Source organism: Macaca nemestrina, chromosome 14 (assembly GCF_043159975.1).
Source record: "Macaca nemestrina isolate mMacNem1 chromosome 14, mMacNem.hap1, whole genome shotgun sequence".
Classification (NCBI taxonomy): Eukaryota; Metazoa; Chordata; class Mammalia; order Primates; family Cercopithecidae; genus Macaca; species Macaca nemestrina.
In genome coordinates this window covers 91,850,616-91,867,809 of record NC_092138.1, presented here as the reverse complement: position 1 = coordinate 91,867,809, position 17,194 = coordinate 91,850,616, and the positions used below count along the sequence as shown (strand labels likewise).

Below are 17,194 nucleotides of genomic sequence, written 5' to 3'. Positions count from 1 at the left end.
CTTGGCTCACCATAGCCTTGATCTCCCGGACTCAAGCAATTCTTCCACCTCAGCCTCCTAAGTAGCTGGGACTACAAGCATGCACCACCACACCAGACTAATTTTTGTATTTTTTTTGGAGAGATGGGGTTTCATCATGTTGCCTGGGCTGGTCTTGAACTCCTGGGCTCAAGCGATCCTCCTGCCTTGGCCTCCCAAGTGTTGGGATTACAGGCATGAGCAACTGTGCCTGGCCTTGTATATATTTTTTAATAAAGGTTATTAACTAAAGCCAGGTCATTTTCATCCTTAAAAAACCATGCTTTGTTTCCAACCATAAATTCATTTTTGTGAGGCATAAGGCGTAAATTTTATCATCTGTATAAGCTTGTCTTGTATTATATGTTTCTAGAGACATTATTATGGATTTTGTACTATATTTTGGATTTTAGTATTATGTTAGCATAATTAGGCTCCAAGATTAAATAAATTCTCAGAAATAATAAGCTCTTCAAATCAAAACTAATGACTGTATTGAGATAAAATGCCAGAAAAAATAACCCAATACATGAAAAACTAGTTACTAAACAATATCTATTATCTATTATCCTAAAAATGCTCAATTATTTATTGCTTAAAAATCAGTCACAAATAAAATATATTACTTAGGTTTTATATATCTTTGTGTATTCTTCTCTCTTTAAAACAGGAATTTATTAGATCTCCTCTGAGTGAATTAAAAACATTTGATGACATCTATAATTTTAAATATTTTGCTTCCACAGATATGGTATGTGGACGATCCAGGCTAAATATAAAGAGGACTTTTCAACAACTGGAACTGCATTTTTTGAAGTTAAAGAATATGGTAATTTCTGACAATTAAAAGTTTTTCTTTCTTTGTTTTTTGTTTTTTGTTGTTTTTTTTTTGAGACAGAGTCTCACTCTGTCGCCCAGGCTGGAGTCCAGTGGCACGATCTTGGCTCACTACAACCTCCGCCTCCTGGGTTCAAGCAATTCTCTGCCTCAGCGTCCCGAGTAGCTGAGATTACAGGCACCAACCACCATATACAGCTAATTTTTGTATTTTTAGTAGAGACAGGATTTCACCATCTTGACCAGGCTGGTCTTGAACTCCTGACCTCGTGATCCACCCACCTTGGCCTCCCAAAGTGCTGGGATTACAGGCATGAGCCACCGCACCCAGCCAATTAAAAGTTTTTCTATAAAAAGTTAGTGTTTTGTAATAATTCTTTTTAATAATGTAGTTAATGCAAAATTAATCCCAGGTGAAGATGAGGCAGCCTGCTCGTATGGCTAGAAGTACTGGCCAGGGGTTGGAGGGAGGAGTGGTAGTTGAATGCCTAGGTTCTAGTTCCAGCATGTCTTTAACCCTGATCAAGCAGAACCACCTCTGTGGACTTGTGTTCCCCATCAGAGAGCTGGAAGAGATCTAGTCCCCTGAAGAGCTTGACTAGTAAATATCCTTTCTAGAATTGTGATTATTACTAGGAGAAACTTAAATAGTCATAGATGAGGTGACTGGAACCCAGTAAAACCAATAAATGATTTACTTGAGTCTTGAAACCAATTAGTGACAAAACAAAAGCAATTAGGTTTCCTTACCCCTAGTCCAACCCTATTTTCTGGGTCCTAAATTCCTAATATATTAATTTGAATATTTAAGATATTCTTATTTTGAAATAAACTATATTAATAGACTAACAAGTAATGTAAATAGTTTAATCTTTCATTTCTTATAGTAGTTTACTAGCATTTCTATGTGCTCTGCTATCAAATTTAACTTTCTTCTGCTTGAAGCCATTTTTTATTCCCCCAAGAGATTCATAATGACATGGAGAAGAATAAATACTGACACAAATTTTAACAATTAACAAGAAAAACAGTGACAAAACAAACGCATTATGATGAAACTCAACCTTAAAGATTACAGCTCTCTGTAACATATAATCCTAACCCATCTCCCTTCTTCTAAGTGTTTTTGCTATTTTCTCTGTATATCGAGAATCCACCCACCTCTTACTATCTGTAGCCTCTCTTATCAGTTCATCAGCACCCTCCCTCCTGGACTACAGCAAAAGCCTCCTAACTGATGTCTCTGCTTCCAAGCTATCTTGCTTGGTATTAGCCAAAATAATCTTGAAATGTAAATCTTATTATGTTTTGTCACTATTGAAAAGTTTTTTTGTTTTCAAGGAACCTATACTCTAATGGAAGAAATAACCTATTGCCTATAACAAATGCTGTAATCAAAATATAGGCAAGGTGCTTCTGGATTGACCTCTGATTGGTGGAATGGGAAGGCTCTGCAGAGATTGTTGTTGATGATGATGATGACGATGATGATTATGATGATAAGGTGGATGTTGTGTTGATGTTACAGCTTGTCCAACTATACCAGAAAGTCTAGCTGTTTGCTAGGCTTTAAAGTCTGCTCTAATCAAAATGGTAATATTACCTGTTTGTTTTTATTTTCAGTCTTGCCACATTTTTCTGTCTCAGTAGAACCAGAAAGTAATTTCATTGGTTATAAGAACTTTAAGAATTTTGAAATTACTATAAAAGCAAGGTAAGAACATTTGGGGTTTTTTGTTTGTTTGTTTTTGTTTTTATTTTTCAAATTAACTCAACTCTGGTTGATGATAGTTTCCCAAAGTGAGATCTGTGATTTATTATCAAAGTCTGCCATGATTTGGGGACTAATTGATAAAGGAGACATCATGCTGATAGTTTATTTGCTTATTCTGATTTTAGCTGATTCCAAGTTTAGCTTTGTTGGCTATTCACCAGCAAAAACAAAGAAAATAAAAGTGCTAAAGATCTAAGCTTGGTGACTAGGGTGACTTAGGATATTGGGACTGAGATATGAAGGATTCACTTCCTGTCATTTTTTAAATGACTTAATCAGCCAGCTAATGCTGCATAACTACTTCAAAACCCAGTGCCTTAAAACTACCACCATTTATGAGTCAGCTGGGAAGTTCTGCTGATCTGGGCCACGCTGGTGTCAGCTGGGCTTGCCCATGTACCTGCAGCCAGTTGGTAGGTCAGCTGGGGGCTGACTGGTCTAGGAAGGTCCTGTCCATATGTCTGGCAGTTGGATGGGGCTAAAAATGTGTGTGCCTCTCATCATCCAGCAGGCTAGCCTGTAGCAGCAGCAATGCTCAAAGAGAGGGAATGAAGCATAAAAGTCCCCCTGAGCCTAGGCTTGGTGCTGGCACACCATCACTTCCACACATTCTTTTGTCCAAAGCAAGTTACAAGGTCAGCCCAGAGGAAATAGACTCCTCCCACACGTTGTGGACACAAGGAACTGTACAAAGGTTGTGGATACATGGGGAGGTAGAGAATTGGGGGTTAGTTTTGCAAGCAACCTATCACAAAAACTTAGGTCATTTAAAAATTACAATATAATGTAGTTATACCAATCTATATAACTATACGTGTGGGGTACTCTTCTAAGCACTCAGCATATATTAGCACATTTAATCTTTACAACTCTATGCATTGATATTGTTACTATTCCCATGTTACAAGTGAAAAAACTGAGGTACATCAATGTTCAATAATTTGCTCAAAATCACACAGCTAGTAAGTTGCACAGCCTTTCTGGTTCCAGAGTCCATGCTTCAAACATTACCCTATGCTAACTCTCTTATTAGCATTTATTTGGAAAATAGAGTGTTTATTACTTGGTCTAAACCAGCATAAAAGTCTCACTTGAGAGAAAATTATAGAAACTGACCTCCTATAATGGGGAGTATTTATTCAAACCATAAATAAGGAAAGTTAGCTCTTGCTTTAGTATTATTTGCTGGGTAGAAAGTTTACTTTATTCTTACTTTAATTCTAAACTAAAAAGGACAACATGTAGTTTGAATTTTTTATGAAGAATCGGTCTCATATAACAGTGAGATTGGACATGTACCTTTTAAAGACATAAAATAAAATAGAGAGTAGCTGGTATCAAAATTATCAAGGAAGTAATTTGGCCTATAGGAGAGGGCCCTGATTCTAAGTCTTGTGATCTCCCCTAGATCAATTTTTTTCATCTAGCACATAACATTATTAATGTGGCTTTATGAGAATGAAATGTAATAGTGCATGAAGACACTTTATTTATTTATTTATTTATTTATTTATTTATTTATTTATTATACTTTAAGTTCTAGGGTACATGTACATAATGTGCAGGTTTGTTACATAGGTATACATGAGCCATGTTGGTTTGCTGCACCCGTTAACTCATCATTTACATTAGGTGTTTCTCCTAATGGTATCCCTCCCCCTGCCCCCCATCCCACGACAGGCCCCAGGGTGTGATGTTTCCCACCCTGTGTCCAAGTGTTTTCATTGTTCTAGTCCCACTTGTGAGTGAGAACGTGCAGTGTTTGGTTTTCTGTCCTTGTGATAGTTTGCTCAGAGTGATGGTTTCCAGCTGCACCCATGTGCCTGCAAAGGACATGAACTCATCCTTTTTTATGGCTGCGTAGTATTCCATGGTGCATATGTGCCACATTTTCTTAATCCAGTCTATCATTGATGGACATTTGGGTTGATTCCAAGTCTTTGCTATTGTGAATAGTGCCGCAGTAAACATACGTGTGCATGTGTCTTTATAGTAGCATGATTTATAATCCTTTGGGTATATACCCAGTAATGGGATGGCTGGGTCAAATAGTATTTCTAGTTCTAGATCCTTGAGGAATCGCCACACTGTCTTCCACAATGGTTGAACTAGTTTACAGTCCCACCAACAGTGTAAAAGTGTTCCTATTTCTCCATATCCTCTCCAGCACCTGTTGTTTCCTGACTTTTTAATGATCGCCATTCTAACTGGTGTGAGATGGTATCTCATTGTGGTTTTGATTTGCATTTCTCTGATGATCAGTGATGATGAGCATTTTTTCAGGTGTCTTTTGGCTACATAAATGTCTTCTTTTGAGAAGTATCTGTTCATACCCTTTGCCCACTTTTTGATGGGGTTGTTTTTTTCTTGTAAATTTGTTTGAGTTCTTTGTAGGTTCTGGATATTAGCCCTTTGTCAGATGGGTAGATTGCAAAAATTTTCTCCCGTTCTGTAGGTTGCCTGTTCACTCCGATGGTAGTTTCTTTTACTGTGTAGAAGCCCTTTAGTTTAATTAGATCCCATTTGTCTATTTTGACTTTTGTTGCCATTGCTTTTGGTGTTTTAGTCATGAAGTCCTTGCCCATGCCTGTGTCCTTAATGGTATTGCCTAGGTTTTCTTCTAGGGTTTTTTTGGTTTTAGGTCTAACATTTAAGTCTTTAATCCATCTTGAATTAATTTTTGTATAAGATGTAAGGAAGAGATCCAGTTTCAGCTTTCTACATATGGCTAGCCAGTTTTCCCAGCACCATTTATTAAATAGGGAATCCTTTCCCCATTTCTTGTTTTTGTCAGGTTTGTCAAAGATCAGATGGTTGTAGATGTGTGGTGTTATTTCTGAGGCCTCTGTTCTGTTCCATTGGTCTATATTTCTGTTTTGGTACCAGTACCATGCTGTTTTGGTTACTGTAGACTTGTAGTATAGTTTGAAGTCAGGTAGCGTGATGCCTTCAGCTTTGTTCTTTTGGTTAGGATGAAAGACACTTTAAAGTACCTCAAGTGTTTTACGTAATTTCAAATTGTTACATTTTATCTGAATCCTGTTATTGTAACCATGTTAGTAAAACAGTTTTATGCTATTGTCTGACAGATATTTTTATAATAAAGTAGTCACTGAGGCTGATGTTTATATCACATTTGGAATAAGAGAAGACTTAAAAGATGATCAAAAAGAAATGATGCAAACAGCAATGCAAAACACAATGGTAAGATGTTAAGACACAGTCACTCACACCTACAGATGCATCCAGAGGTGAGAGATGGGAAGTTACTTCAAAACTATCTAGTCCAGTCCCCCATTTTAGATAGGTTGAAACTTAAAATCCTCCATGGGCTTCCCTTTGCCTTTAGGGTGAAGTTCATTTTTCTTGGCATCAGCCTCCCTTGCCAGCTGATCTCATGCCCTTTCCTCTCTCCCTCCCCTTTGTATTAATCACTCCAATTTCTCTAACTGACCAAAGTCTCTCTTGCCTCCAGGTCTTTACAATGTCATTTATTCTACTTGAAAATGCTCTTTCCCATTGTCCCCTCCTGCCCCTTCTTTTCCTGGCTAATTCCTTCTCATTCTTTAAGTTTCAACATTGACAACCTTTCTCTGGGAAACCTCCCCTGACTCTTCTACACTAGGTTAGCTGCCCCTGTTGTATAGCCTCTTTTCTTAACGCATTCTTCACATTTCATTGCAGTGGTTCTCAACCAGGGATGATTTTTTATCCCCAAGGGGGCATTTGGCAATGTCCAGAGACATTTGTGGTTGCTACTGGTATTTACTAGGGAGAGGCCAGGGATGCTGCTAAATTCCTACCATGTGCAGAGTAGGCCCCTACAACAAAGAATTATCCTGTTCAAAATGTCAATAATGCTGAGGGGTTGAGAAACCCTTCTTTATTGGAATGACTTGTTTACTTATCTATCATTTTCAATATTAAACTATTTGTGAGTCTGAATCATTTCCCTTATATGCCCAGAGACAGCATAGTATCTTGCAAGGAAATATTCATGAAGTTATTTGTCCAAAGCTTAGGGCTAGTGATTGCTGGAACTAAGATTAGGGCGCAGGTTCCCTTTCCTTTATTCAGCGTTCTTTACATTATACCACAGATGATATGAGTTCATGTCATTTTTGCATATTCATATGGTTTGCATCATCAATCATTTATCCTCTACAATCTTATTAATTTAAGATGTAAATTAAATGCATTTTTAAAATGCAAAATTTCTATGCTAGACATTGGGATTTAAAGCTAAATAAGACAAAAATGTCTGCCCTCAAGTCACTCAATTGTGTAAGAAAAAAATAAGGCAAACTTTATTTTACTGTTGTGTTAATAATTAAATAATAGAATATGACTTAACCCCACATCCCCTTACTCATTGTGTGTTTTAAAATTAGTATTTAAATTTGTAAGCAGTGAAGTACAAATTAAATATTATAAAACCCAACAAACTCTTAGTTAAGGGCAGAAGTACGCTGAGAGGCCTAGAAAGATGAATGATGATGCAGGAACTGGAAGAAGGAGTGTTTGTCAGCTATTACCAAAAAGACCTGTTGGACCATGTGATGTTCAAGACTCTTCTACTTCTATAATTCTATACAAATAATTAGAAAATAACATCCTGGGCTTAATTATGGACTCAGTTATCTACTTTACTATTGGCGCTAAATCATTCTTCTGACATCTGCCTTCAATTTAGAGGCTAGTAAAAGCAGATTTTATTAATTTTTCCTTATAAGTTCTTCTCTGAAATAACTCCTCCATTTTCTCCTTTTAAAAAGTTGATAAATGGAATTGCTCAAGTCACATTTGATTCTGAAACAGCAGTCAAAGAACTGTCATACTACAGTTTAGAAGATTTAAACAACAAGTACCTTTATATTGCTGTAACAGTCATAGAGTCTACAGGTAAGTGTGTGTGTATGTGTGTGTGTGTGTACTTTCTTTTGAAAAATATTTAGACAGAATATTAAAGGTATAAATAATTTCTAATTTCTATTATTATTTCACATTGTATTTTCTTTCATAGTTAAATATAATTATAAGAAGTAGATTTTTATATAGTTATAAAAAGGCAGTAGAACTCTGCTTCTTTATAGTCATTGGGCAAGCCTTTGGGTCCCGATTACCTCCACTTTTACTGCAAAAATGGGAAAACACTACCCGATTCATATCCAAAGTAGTTCTGCAGGTTCTCTGCCTTGACCATTTGGCACCCCAGTGTTCTCACCTGGTGAAAATCAAAACCAAAATAAGATTATGTATGTAAAACTATTTGATAAAGTACTATACAAATAAAGGTATTACTATTATCATTATTATAGTCTACACAATGATGGAGTCAAACTGAATGTTTCCTAAAGCCTAAAGTTTTCAACATTATTTTAATGTTTCTTCTTTTTTTTCCTCAATTTATTTTAAATAAGTTCAGTTTAAGCAGTGTCTACAAGATATTTAAAGTATTGCCAAACACACAGGCTTGCAAACATTAATGATGTATGATGCCAGCACTGAAGTGGCTTACAAATTAGCATCAGGTATAAGACAGGTGAAGAAAGAACTGTTGCAAGGAAGAATTCCATATGAGCTCTAAGCAAAATATTAATGCAATAGGATTCAGAGGAAGGCAAGCTTCTAGATGATTGTTGAGCAGCCAAGAACAGTGTTATGAAGATGATGAGCCTTGAAAAATAATTAGGGTTTTGAGGCAGAGTTGGTAGACAGGGTGAAACAGAAACCCTCCATAGAGAGGGCAAATGAAGAAGGGTAGATGGTGAAGCTTAATCTTTAAGGACGGCAGATTATCCAGTTTGACTAAAATATAGAATATGTATAGAGAGTATTAGAGATGTAATATTGGAAAGGAGTTTGGGAATATTAAAGCTTCAAATGTTATTCTTAATAATTTAACTTAATCTTTACCTGGAGGGTAACATTATTGGGTTCTTGCCAGTAGAACTTCAAGTGTTCTTTTCTTTTCTTTCCTTTCCTTTCCTTTCTTTTCCTTTCCTTTCCTTTCCTTTCCTTTCTTTTCCTTTTCTTTTATCTTTTCTTTTCTTTCCTTTTCTTTGAGATGGAGTCTTGCTCTGTCGCCAAGGCTGGAGTACAGTGGTGCAATCTTGGCTCAATGCAACCTCCGCCTCCTGGGTTCAAGCAATTCTCCTGCCTCAGCCTCCCGAGTAGCTGAGATTACAGGCAACGCCACCATGCCTAGCTTTTTTTTTTTTTTTTTTCCCGTAGTTTTAGTAGGGATGGGGTTTCACCATGTTGGCCCGGCTGGTCTTGAACTCTCCTTCAGGTTTCTTTCTACACCAAGCTCCCTTTTTCTGATTTTCTCTATGTATCTATGCTCTGTGAACACCACCCCCCTACCCCCCACACCCACCTCTGTAAGGCTCAGTCTCTGGCCTGACCCTTCCCTCTCTCCTCAATCCCTTGAATACAGTCAACTGAAACTCAGGCCACTGATGAAAAGTGGTGTCACCCTTCCTAGCATCCTTCCTCAGTCCAGTCCTATAGCTCTACTTCTCCAAGAACTTCTCTATATATGAGCTTGTGCATAAGGCCCTGGAAACTCCTGAGATCTAAACTCTTCTCTGCAGTGCCCCTCTGAAACAAGACCTATATCCTACTTACTACTGATAAATGAATGAATGCAAGAACGGAATGAGTGAATGAATACGTCTGTGGAAAAATATAGAGACAAAATGGATATCCATACAGATCATAATACTCCTAAAAACTGTCAACATGATGCTTGCCATTTCCTTAGGTGGATTTTCTGAAGAGGCAGAAATACCTGGCATCAAATATGTCCTCTCTCCCTACAAACTGAATTTGGTTGCTACTCCTCTTTTCCTGAAGCCTGGGATTCCATATTCCATCAAGGTAGATGGGGTGAGGGGATAGACCTTGCTACATATGATCATTTTATTCCGTTAATGGAAAACATGTGGGTGGCAAACAGGGTAAGAATGTTGCTGCGGTAAGTCAGAGGGAGCTTATTCTGTGAAACCTGCCCCTCCTGGTGGACACAGACAGGGATGGGAAATTGCAGGTCAACTGCAGCCTCGGCAGTGACTTCAAAAGTTCGGGCAAGATAGCCTTGTGTTAGGCATCCCTAAATAAGCATTGCATTAAATTATATGTAAATAAAATCCCATAAGACTCTAGTTCAAAAAATATAAACATTTAAAAATATTTGGTGGTAAATTCTTAAAAAGCCTTAAGATGGAGATATCATTCCTTGAAAATAGAGTCCTTTCTCTATGTTTTTGCCTCCAGTGTGTCTCATTTGTTTCCCTCTGTCTCTGTGTTGTCTTTGTGCAGAACTCTGTTCAATCTCTTGTCTCTGTATTGCTCTCTGTTCTTTTCATTTTTGCTTCTTTCTGCCCCTGAATCTCTTTTTTTCTGTCTTTTTTGCTTACCCCTCTGCTTTCATTTTTCTCTCCTTCACCTTCTTTTCCTCTTCTAAATGCTGATAGTATAGAATTGAAACATTCATGTGGTTTTTATATTTTTATCTATTATTATGTTTAATTATAAATAATATATTTTGTTTATTAAATGGAAATGTTTATTCCCTGCCCCTAATTTAGAAAGCTAGAGCAAAAATTTTTTTTGTTCTTTGGAAAATGTGTGATTTTTAAAGATCAACTAAAGTACAATCAAAATGTGTTATTTATTATTTACTGTGGGACGTGGGTAAAAGCCAGTGTCCCACAGTAAAAGCCCAACAGTAAAAGCCCACATTTACTGTGGGACATGGGTAAAAGCCAATAATAAATAAGAGTAAATATTATTTACCATGTCCCACAGTAAATAATAAAAAAAGGATTTACCAAGCCCAAAGCAAGGTTTGGACATGCTTGTAGGTTCTTACATATATCTACTATATATATAAAATAATATATAACAAAGTATCATAAAATGCATATACATTAATGTATAATATAATATATAATAAAATATATAAATATAACAATATTATATAGAACATTAGCTTAAAATATATTTTATATAAAAATAAAATAACAAACTATATCTGTGTGGAATTGTGTGTGTGTATATATATGTATGTGTATATATATATTTATATATATGGCAGTAAGAGGTAAATGTTAAAGGAAAAAAGGTGTATCTATTTTTGTATCTCATGTTCGAGACTTATTCCCAGAAACAATTGCCTCATTTTCTCCTTTATCCAGTCCTAAACCAATCAAAGAAATACAGAAGTTAGACAGCAGAAGACCTTATCACATCTACCCTTGACTGACTTAATAGAATGATATTTATGTTTTGAGTCTGCTTGATTTATGGGAGAATCTATTCAAGAATGATTTAACTAAATAGAATTAAATCTTTCTATTAGCTGAGAATATACTTCTCTTTACTAAATTAAACAGAAGTAAACCAGGTGTGGTGTTGCATGCCTATATAGTTCCAGCTACTTGTGAGGCTGAGGTGGGAGGATGGCTTGAGGCCAATAGTTCAAAGTTGCAGTGCGCTATGATTGTGCCTGTGAATAGCCACTGCACTCCAACTTGGGCAACATAGTAAGTCTCTGTCTCAGAAGAAAAAATTTTTAAGAAAAAAATACATAAGTAATTTATACTTTGGTGGAGAGGAAGGAAATTTATTGCAGAATTGTTGTGCTTTAAAAGAAGTGATAAGCTGTTGAAACAGATTTGGATTGTTTTGACAAACAGGTGCAGGTTAAAGATGCGCTTGACCAGTTGGTAGGAGGGGTCCCAGTAACACTGAATGCACAAACAATTGATGTCAACCAAGAGACATCTGACTTGGAGCCAAGGAAAAGTGTAACACGTGTTGATGATGGAGTAGCTTCGTTTGTGGTTAATCTCCCATCTGGAGTGACGGTGCTGGAGTTTAATGTGAGCTGAATTCTCCTGTTGTGTTTTCTAGGACAATGTGTACTCTTGACCGTATGTTTTGGCTAGTGTGCAGAACAGATGTGGCAGATTTTACGCTTGAGTCCAGTGAACAGTTCCATAATTTTGCATCCAAGAAAAATGAGTCCCAGAGACAATCTGCTAATCCACTGAATGGTCCTTGAGGAAGATAAATGTATCAATTTTTTTATTTGGATGTTAATTATTTTAGCTTACACCAATAAGACCATATCAGACTCTAGAAGCTTCAGAATAGGTATAGCAGTGCACATGAGTGTTAGGAATATCCTCTTTCCCCCCTCACCTTTAATCCCCTGAAGGGCCACAAAAGGGTCAAAAATATGGAAGCCTCCCTTTTTTCTAACTGCAGGAACCATTCTACTTTAGAGCTCACTTAATAGTCTTCTCTCCCAGCAAATATTATTTAAGTTCCCAATCTCAAATAAAATATGAGCAAGTTGGCCGGGTGTGGTGGCTCACACCTGTAATCCTAGGACTTTGGGAGGCCAAGGCAGGTGGATCATAAGGTCAGGAGATCGAGAGCATCCTGGCTATCATGGTGAAACCCCATCTGTACTAAAAATACTAAAAATTAGCCAGGTGTGGTGGCGGGCGCCTGTAGTTCCAGCTACTTGGGAGGCTGAGGCAGGAGAATGCTGTGAACCCGGGAGGTGGAGCTTGCAATGAGCCAAGATTGCGCCACTGCACTCCAGCCTGGGCAACAGAGCGAGACTACATCTCAAAAAAAAAAAAAAAAATGAGCAAGTTAATAACATAGGCCAATGACTGCAGCACGTATATACTCACTGTCATCTACTGAGCACTTACTAAGTGCTAGGCATCATGCTAACAGCTTTATGAAGAATACATGAAACGCCATTTAATTAACAAGATGAATAAGAATATTATCTTTGCCATTGTGTGACTCAGGAAATGGAGACTTCTAACCTCTCTTTTGATTAAATAATTTTATCCAGAGTTAATCAGTGGTGATACTGGTAGGCAAACCAGTGTGTACCTGACTCCAGAGCATGAGCTAATAACACTTCTGCCGTCTCAGGGTAGATCTCGCTGCCATGATATCATTTCTTCTCCACCTCATATTTATAAGCACTCATCTGTGCCTCTACTTCACGATGAAACTGGGCCAGATAGTCTCTGAGATGTTCATTCATAGCCCCTGTCCCCAGGTCCTCAAGAGTTAGTGCTACCTCCCCACTACTTCCCTTCTCCTACCCACATTTCCTAAATGCTTAGGCATCTCTCTGTAATCATCTCATGGGACAAGAAGTCCCCAACTTACCATGACATTTCAGGAAGACCACCAATATTTATTCCTGGAGCATCTTTCTCTCTTCATTTCAGACTTTTCTGCCATAGTCCATAATCCCCTCATTCTTGTCTGTAGTCTTTGTAAAGTTGCTTGATACCACAGCTGTATAAACACTGGAGTAATGGAGCGGTTTTTTTCCCCTTTAGCATTTGGTATTGTGAAATTTAGAAATTTAAAAAGCAAAGAAAATAATTTGAAAGGTATGTTTTACAGAAAGCATTACATCACAGTATACATGTTTTTTTGAAATTTCCCTTTTCAGGTCAAAACTGATGCTCCAGATCTTCCAGACGAAAATCAGGCCAGGGAAGGTTACCGAGCAATAGCATACTCATCTCTCAGCCAAAGTTACCTTTATATCGATTGGACTGATAACCACAAGGCTTTGCTAGTGGGAGAATATTTGAATATTATTGTTACCCCCAAAAGCCCATATATTGACAAAATAACTCACTATAATTACTTGGTAAGTACATAATGATGGATTTACATCTTATTCCCCCACCTGGAACATTTTCCTTTGCCTCTAGAGAAGCATTAGGATTATCCTTTATACTTGTATTCACAAAGCACTTTCAAGAACATCATCTAACTTGAATATATTCGTTTCTCAAAAAACCTTTGAAATAGGGCATGATTTTCATGACCATTTCACAGATGAGGAAACTGAGGGACAGAGAAGTTAAAAGACTTATGATGGTCACTCAGCTGGGAAGAGGAAGATTTTGATTTGAGCTGAGGACTCTGACTCCAGTTCAAATAACTCTTTTTACCAAAGAGAGCCTAGTTATTCCAAAGCGAGAACCTGATTAAATCATGTTGCCTCTGCTCTCTTTCATGGCCAAAGATTATATGCCTAGACCCAGTTCGGATTAGTGCATTTTACTGTCAAAAAACGGGGAAGCGAAATCCTCTCCTGAGAGTTGAATGCTATCTTGCCTGTTCCATTTCTATAGTTCAGCAACATCCCTATTGCATCATTTATATGAAACAGAGGTGGATCGATGAAGCCTGTTGGTGAAACCGAGAAAAAAGCTTACAAAAAATATTAAGAGCTTCCTGACAATCACCAAAGAAATGGAATGAATTATTTCGATGGCCAGGCCAAATGCATGCTTTTGGCTTTTCAACATTTTTGAGAAAGAAATTGAAAAAAACAGTAATGAGGACCATAGAAAAATATTGACCGATGAAGGGAAACTGTTTATGGACTACATGCCAAACCCATGTGTGCAGTCCTGGTCTCTAAGGACAATTTAAGAAATCTCTGAGGGCATTTTGGCTTCACGTGACTTTTGTTTTTTTTTTTAAATCTTAAACCTTCAATTTAGAATCTAAACCCTGGCTTTAAAACTTAATACCCAAATAAAATGCACTCCACTTATTCATCTATTTTTTTAATCAGTGAAACAAAAGGGGTTTTAGTGACAATGTGATGACTTTAAACAGTTTTTGGGTTCAAATTTTAGCTCTCTAATTTGCTAGTTGTGTGATTTTGAATTAAAATCAGTAAGACTTTTAGTTAGTTCCTGAGTCTCAGTTTCTTCAATGAGAATAATATTCCTATCATATTGGTATATTGTGAGAATGAAAGGAGTTAAATAAATGTTAAAGTTCCTGGCACATAGTAGGCCCATACATGTTAACTCTTCCCTTCCTTCCTTTCTTCCTTCCTTCCTTTCTTCCTTCCTTCCTTCCTTTCTTTCTTTCCTTTCTTCTTTCTTCTTTCTTTCTTTCTTTCTTTCTTTCTTTCTTTCTCTCTCTCTCTCTCTCTCTCTCTCTCTCTCTTTCTTTCTTTCTTTCTTTCTTTCTTTCTTTCTTTCTTTCTTTCTTTCTTCCCTCCCTCCCTCCCTCCCTCCCTCCCCTCCTTCCTTCCTTCCTTCCTTCCTTCCTTTTTTTTTGGTGGAGTCTCGCTCTGTCCCCCAAGCTGGAGTGCAATGGCACGATTTTGGCTCACTGCAACCTCTGCCTCCCGGGTTCAAGCAATTCTCCTGCCTCAGCCTCCCGAGTAGCTGGAATTACAGATGCCCACAACCATGCCCGGCTAATTTTTCTATTTTTAGTAGAGCCAGGGTTTCACCATGTTGACCAGGCTGGTCTCGAACTCCTGACCTCAGGTGATCCACCTGCCTTGGCCTCCCAAAATACTGGGATTACAGATGTGAGCCACCTTGCCCAACCAAAATTGTTATGTCTTTTTTTTTTTTTTTTTTTTTTTTTTTTGAGACAGAGTCTTGCTCTGTTGCACGGGCTGGAGTGCAGTGGCATGATCTCAGCTCACTGCAACCTTCAGCTCTCGGGCTCCAGCAATTCTCACGCCTCAGCCTCCCGAGTAGCTGGGATTACAGGCATGCACCACCATGCCTGGCTAACTTTTGTATTTTTAGTAGAGATGGTGTTTCACTATGTTGGCCAGGCTGATCTTGAACTCCTGGCCTCAAGTGATCCACCCACCTCGGCCTCCCGAAGTGCTAGGATTACAGGCATGAGTCACTGCGCCTGGCCTAACTTTATTTTTCTTTAACATAATTTCTGCTCCAGCTCCAGGCTGCATCCTAAAGCATAGGTTTTGCTTTTGTTGGTTTATTTGTTACTTATTTTTGCTGCTGCTGTTTATTTTTAGATTTTATCCAAGGGCAAAATTATCCACTTTGACACAAGGGAGAAACTTTCAGATGCATCTTATCAAAGTATAAACATTCCAGTAACGCAGAACATGGTTCCTTCATCCCGACTCCTGGTCTATTACATCGTCACAGGAGAGCAGACAGCAGAATTAGTGTCTGATTCAGTCTGGTTAAATATTGAAGAAAAATGTGGCAACCAGCTCCAGGTAAGCCACAAATTACAAGTCGCAATTGAATTTTCTTTTTAATGAAGGAGGCTGCCAAAGTCTGAGCTGCTTCTGAAAAGTCTTGTCTCGTACAAATGATCTTTCCTTTTCTTTTTCAAATGAACTTTTAGGTTCATCTGTCTCCTGATGCAGATACATATTCTCCAGGCCAAACTGTGTCTCTTAATATGGTAACTGGGATGGATTCCTGGGTGGCATTAACAGCAGTGGACAGCGCTGTGTATGGAGTCCAAAGAAGAGCCAAAAAACCCTTGGAAAGAGTTAAGTAATGCATGTCTCACTGCAGTGTTGCATGAAGTGTGGCCACCAGGCTAGGATATGGGGGAATGACTAAGGGAAGGCTAGGCCTGCTTTTCTATAATCTACTCAACATACTCGTTTTTAGGAAGGTAAACCATCCTCATGTTAGCTCCCAAAGCACAGGTCAATCCTCTTTTGTTTTTCAAATGTAAATGTAAGCACTTTAAGAATATATGATCATGGTAGCCATTACATTCATGGAGGAAAAATTACTATCAGAATACTTTGGAGGTTTAGGGTAGGGTGTTGATGGCAGTTACAGTAGCTAGTAGCAGCACAGGAAAGACCTGTATCGGTAACATTTGGATTTTTTTTTTAACTCTCATTGAAATCCATGGCACCGAAGAATTTCAAAATAATTCAATTCTCATAAGTTCCTATTTATCTTACTATGTACAGTTGTTATTTTCTAGGCTTGAATTTCTTAGTACAAGAAGGGAAGGACTGAGAAACTGTAAAATTAAAAAATATTCGTAGAGAAAAGAACATTTGGGGTCAAAATTAAAATGAATAAGCCTGCGCAAACAAGTCTTCACCCATTTAGAACGTAGGGACATCCCCATCAAAATGCACAAAGTTGTGCTTTTAAAGCAACTTAAAATTAATTTCTTTGTTAATTCAGTCCTTCATGCATTCATACCTATTTATTTGGAACATTATATTGATTGCAGCATTCATTCTATGTACAAAACACTATACATCAGTTTCTAATAAAGTCCTCATCAAAGCTATTTGTTTAAGACTTAGTTCTTGATTTAACTTTGAATAGTTATGTATTTATAAATACAAAAGGACAAACTTAGAAACAAAGTTGGGAAATTTTGTCTTTGATCATTTGAAAAATATCATCTGTGTATTTCACTGGTTTGTGATAACCATGTAACAATTAGTACCTTTTAGTTCTTTAGAGGAATGATTTATACATCTCAATGGGCTCAACATTCTGCCTTTCTGGACAGGTATTTCAATTCTTAGAGAAGAGTGATCTGGGCTGTGGGGCAGGTGGTGGCCTCAACAATGCCAATGTGTTCCACCTAGCTGGACTTACCTTCCTCACTAATGCAAATGCAGATGACTCCCAAGAAAATGGTAAAATGCTCAGCATGTTTGTTACTGAAAATCCCATTGATCATTTGCCTCCCAGATCTCATTTTTATCCCTCTTCCCAAATA

The 17,194-nt window shown here is 37.6% G+C and overlaps 1 protein-coding gene across 8 annotated transcripts in view; it reads left to right on the top strand.

Moving 5' to 3' along the window:
* Positions 1–17,194, top strand: part of LOC105487149 (complement C5) — a 121,109-nt gene that overhangs the window by 40,031 nt on the left and 63,884 nt on the right. For 6 of the 8 annotated variants that reach the window (XR_011612828.1, XR_003019299.2, XR_011612829.1 and 3 more), the window contains exons 6-15: positions 765–847; positions 2,479–2,569; positions 5,719–5,833; positions 7,405–7,531; positions 9,396–9,511; positions 11,332–11,517; positions 13,131–13,334; positions 15,492–15,701; positions 15,833–15,982; positions 16,982–17,111. Coding sequence is in view for 5 of the 8 variants with exons in the window: in XM_024794570.2 (XP_024650338.2) it covers positions 765–847; positions 2,479–2,569; positions 5,719–5,833; positions 7,405–7,531; positions 9,396–9,511; positions 11,332–11,517; positions 13,131–13,334; positions 15,492–15,701; positions 15,833–15,982; positions 16,982–17,111 (1,412 nt within the window). In the remaining 3 variants the exon portion in view is untranslated. Of the gene's footprint in view, positions 1–764; positions 848–2,260; positions 2,360–2,478; positions 2,570–5,718; positions 5,881–7,404; positions 7,532–9,395; positions 9,512–11,331; positions 11,518–13,130; positions 13,335–15,491; positions 15,702–15,832; positions 15,983–16,981; positions 17,112–17,194 lie in introns of those variants that run through there. The other 2 variants (XM_071078262.1, XM_071078261.1) reach the window with 2 other exon arrangements.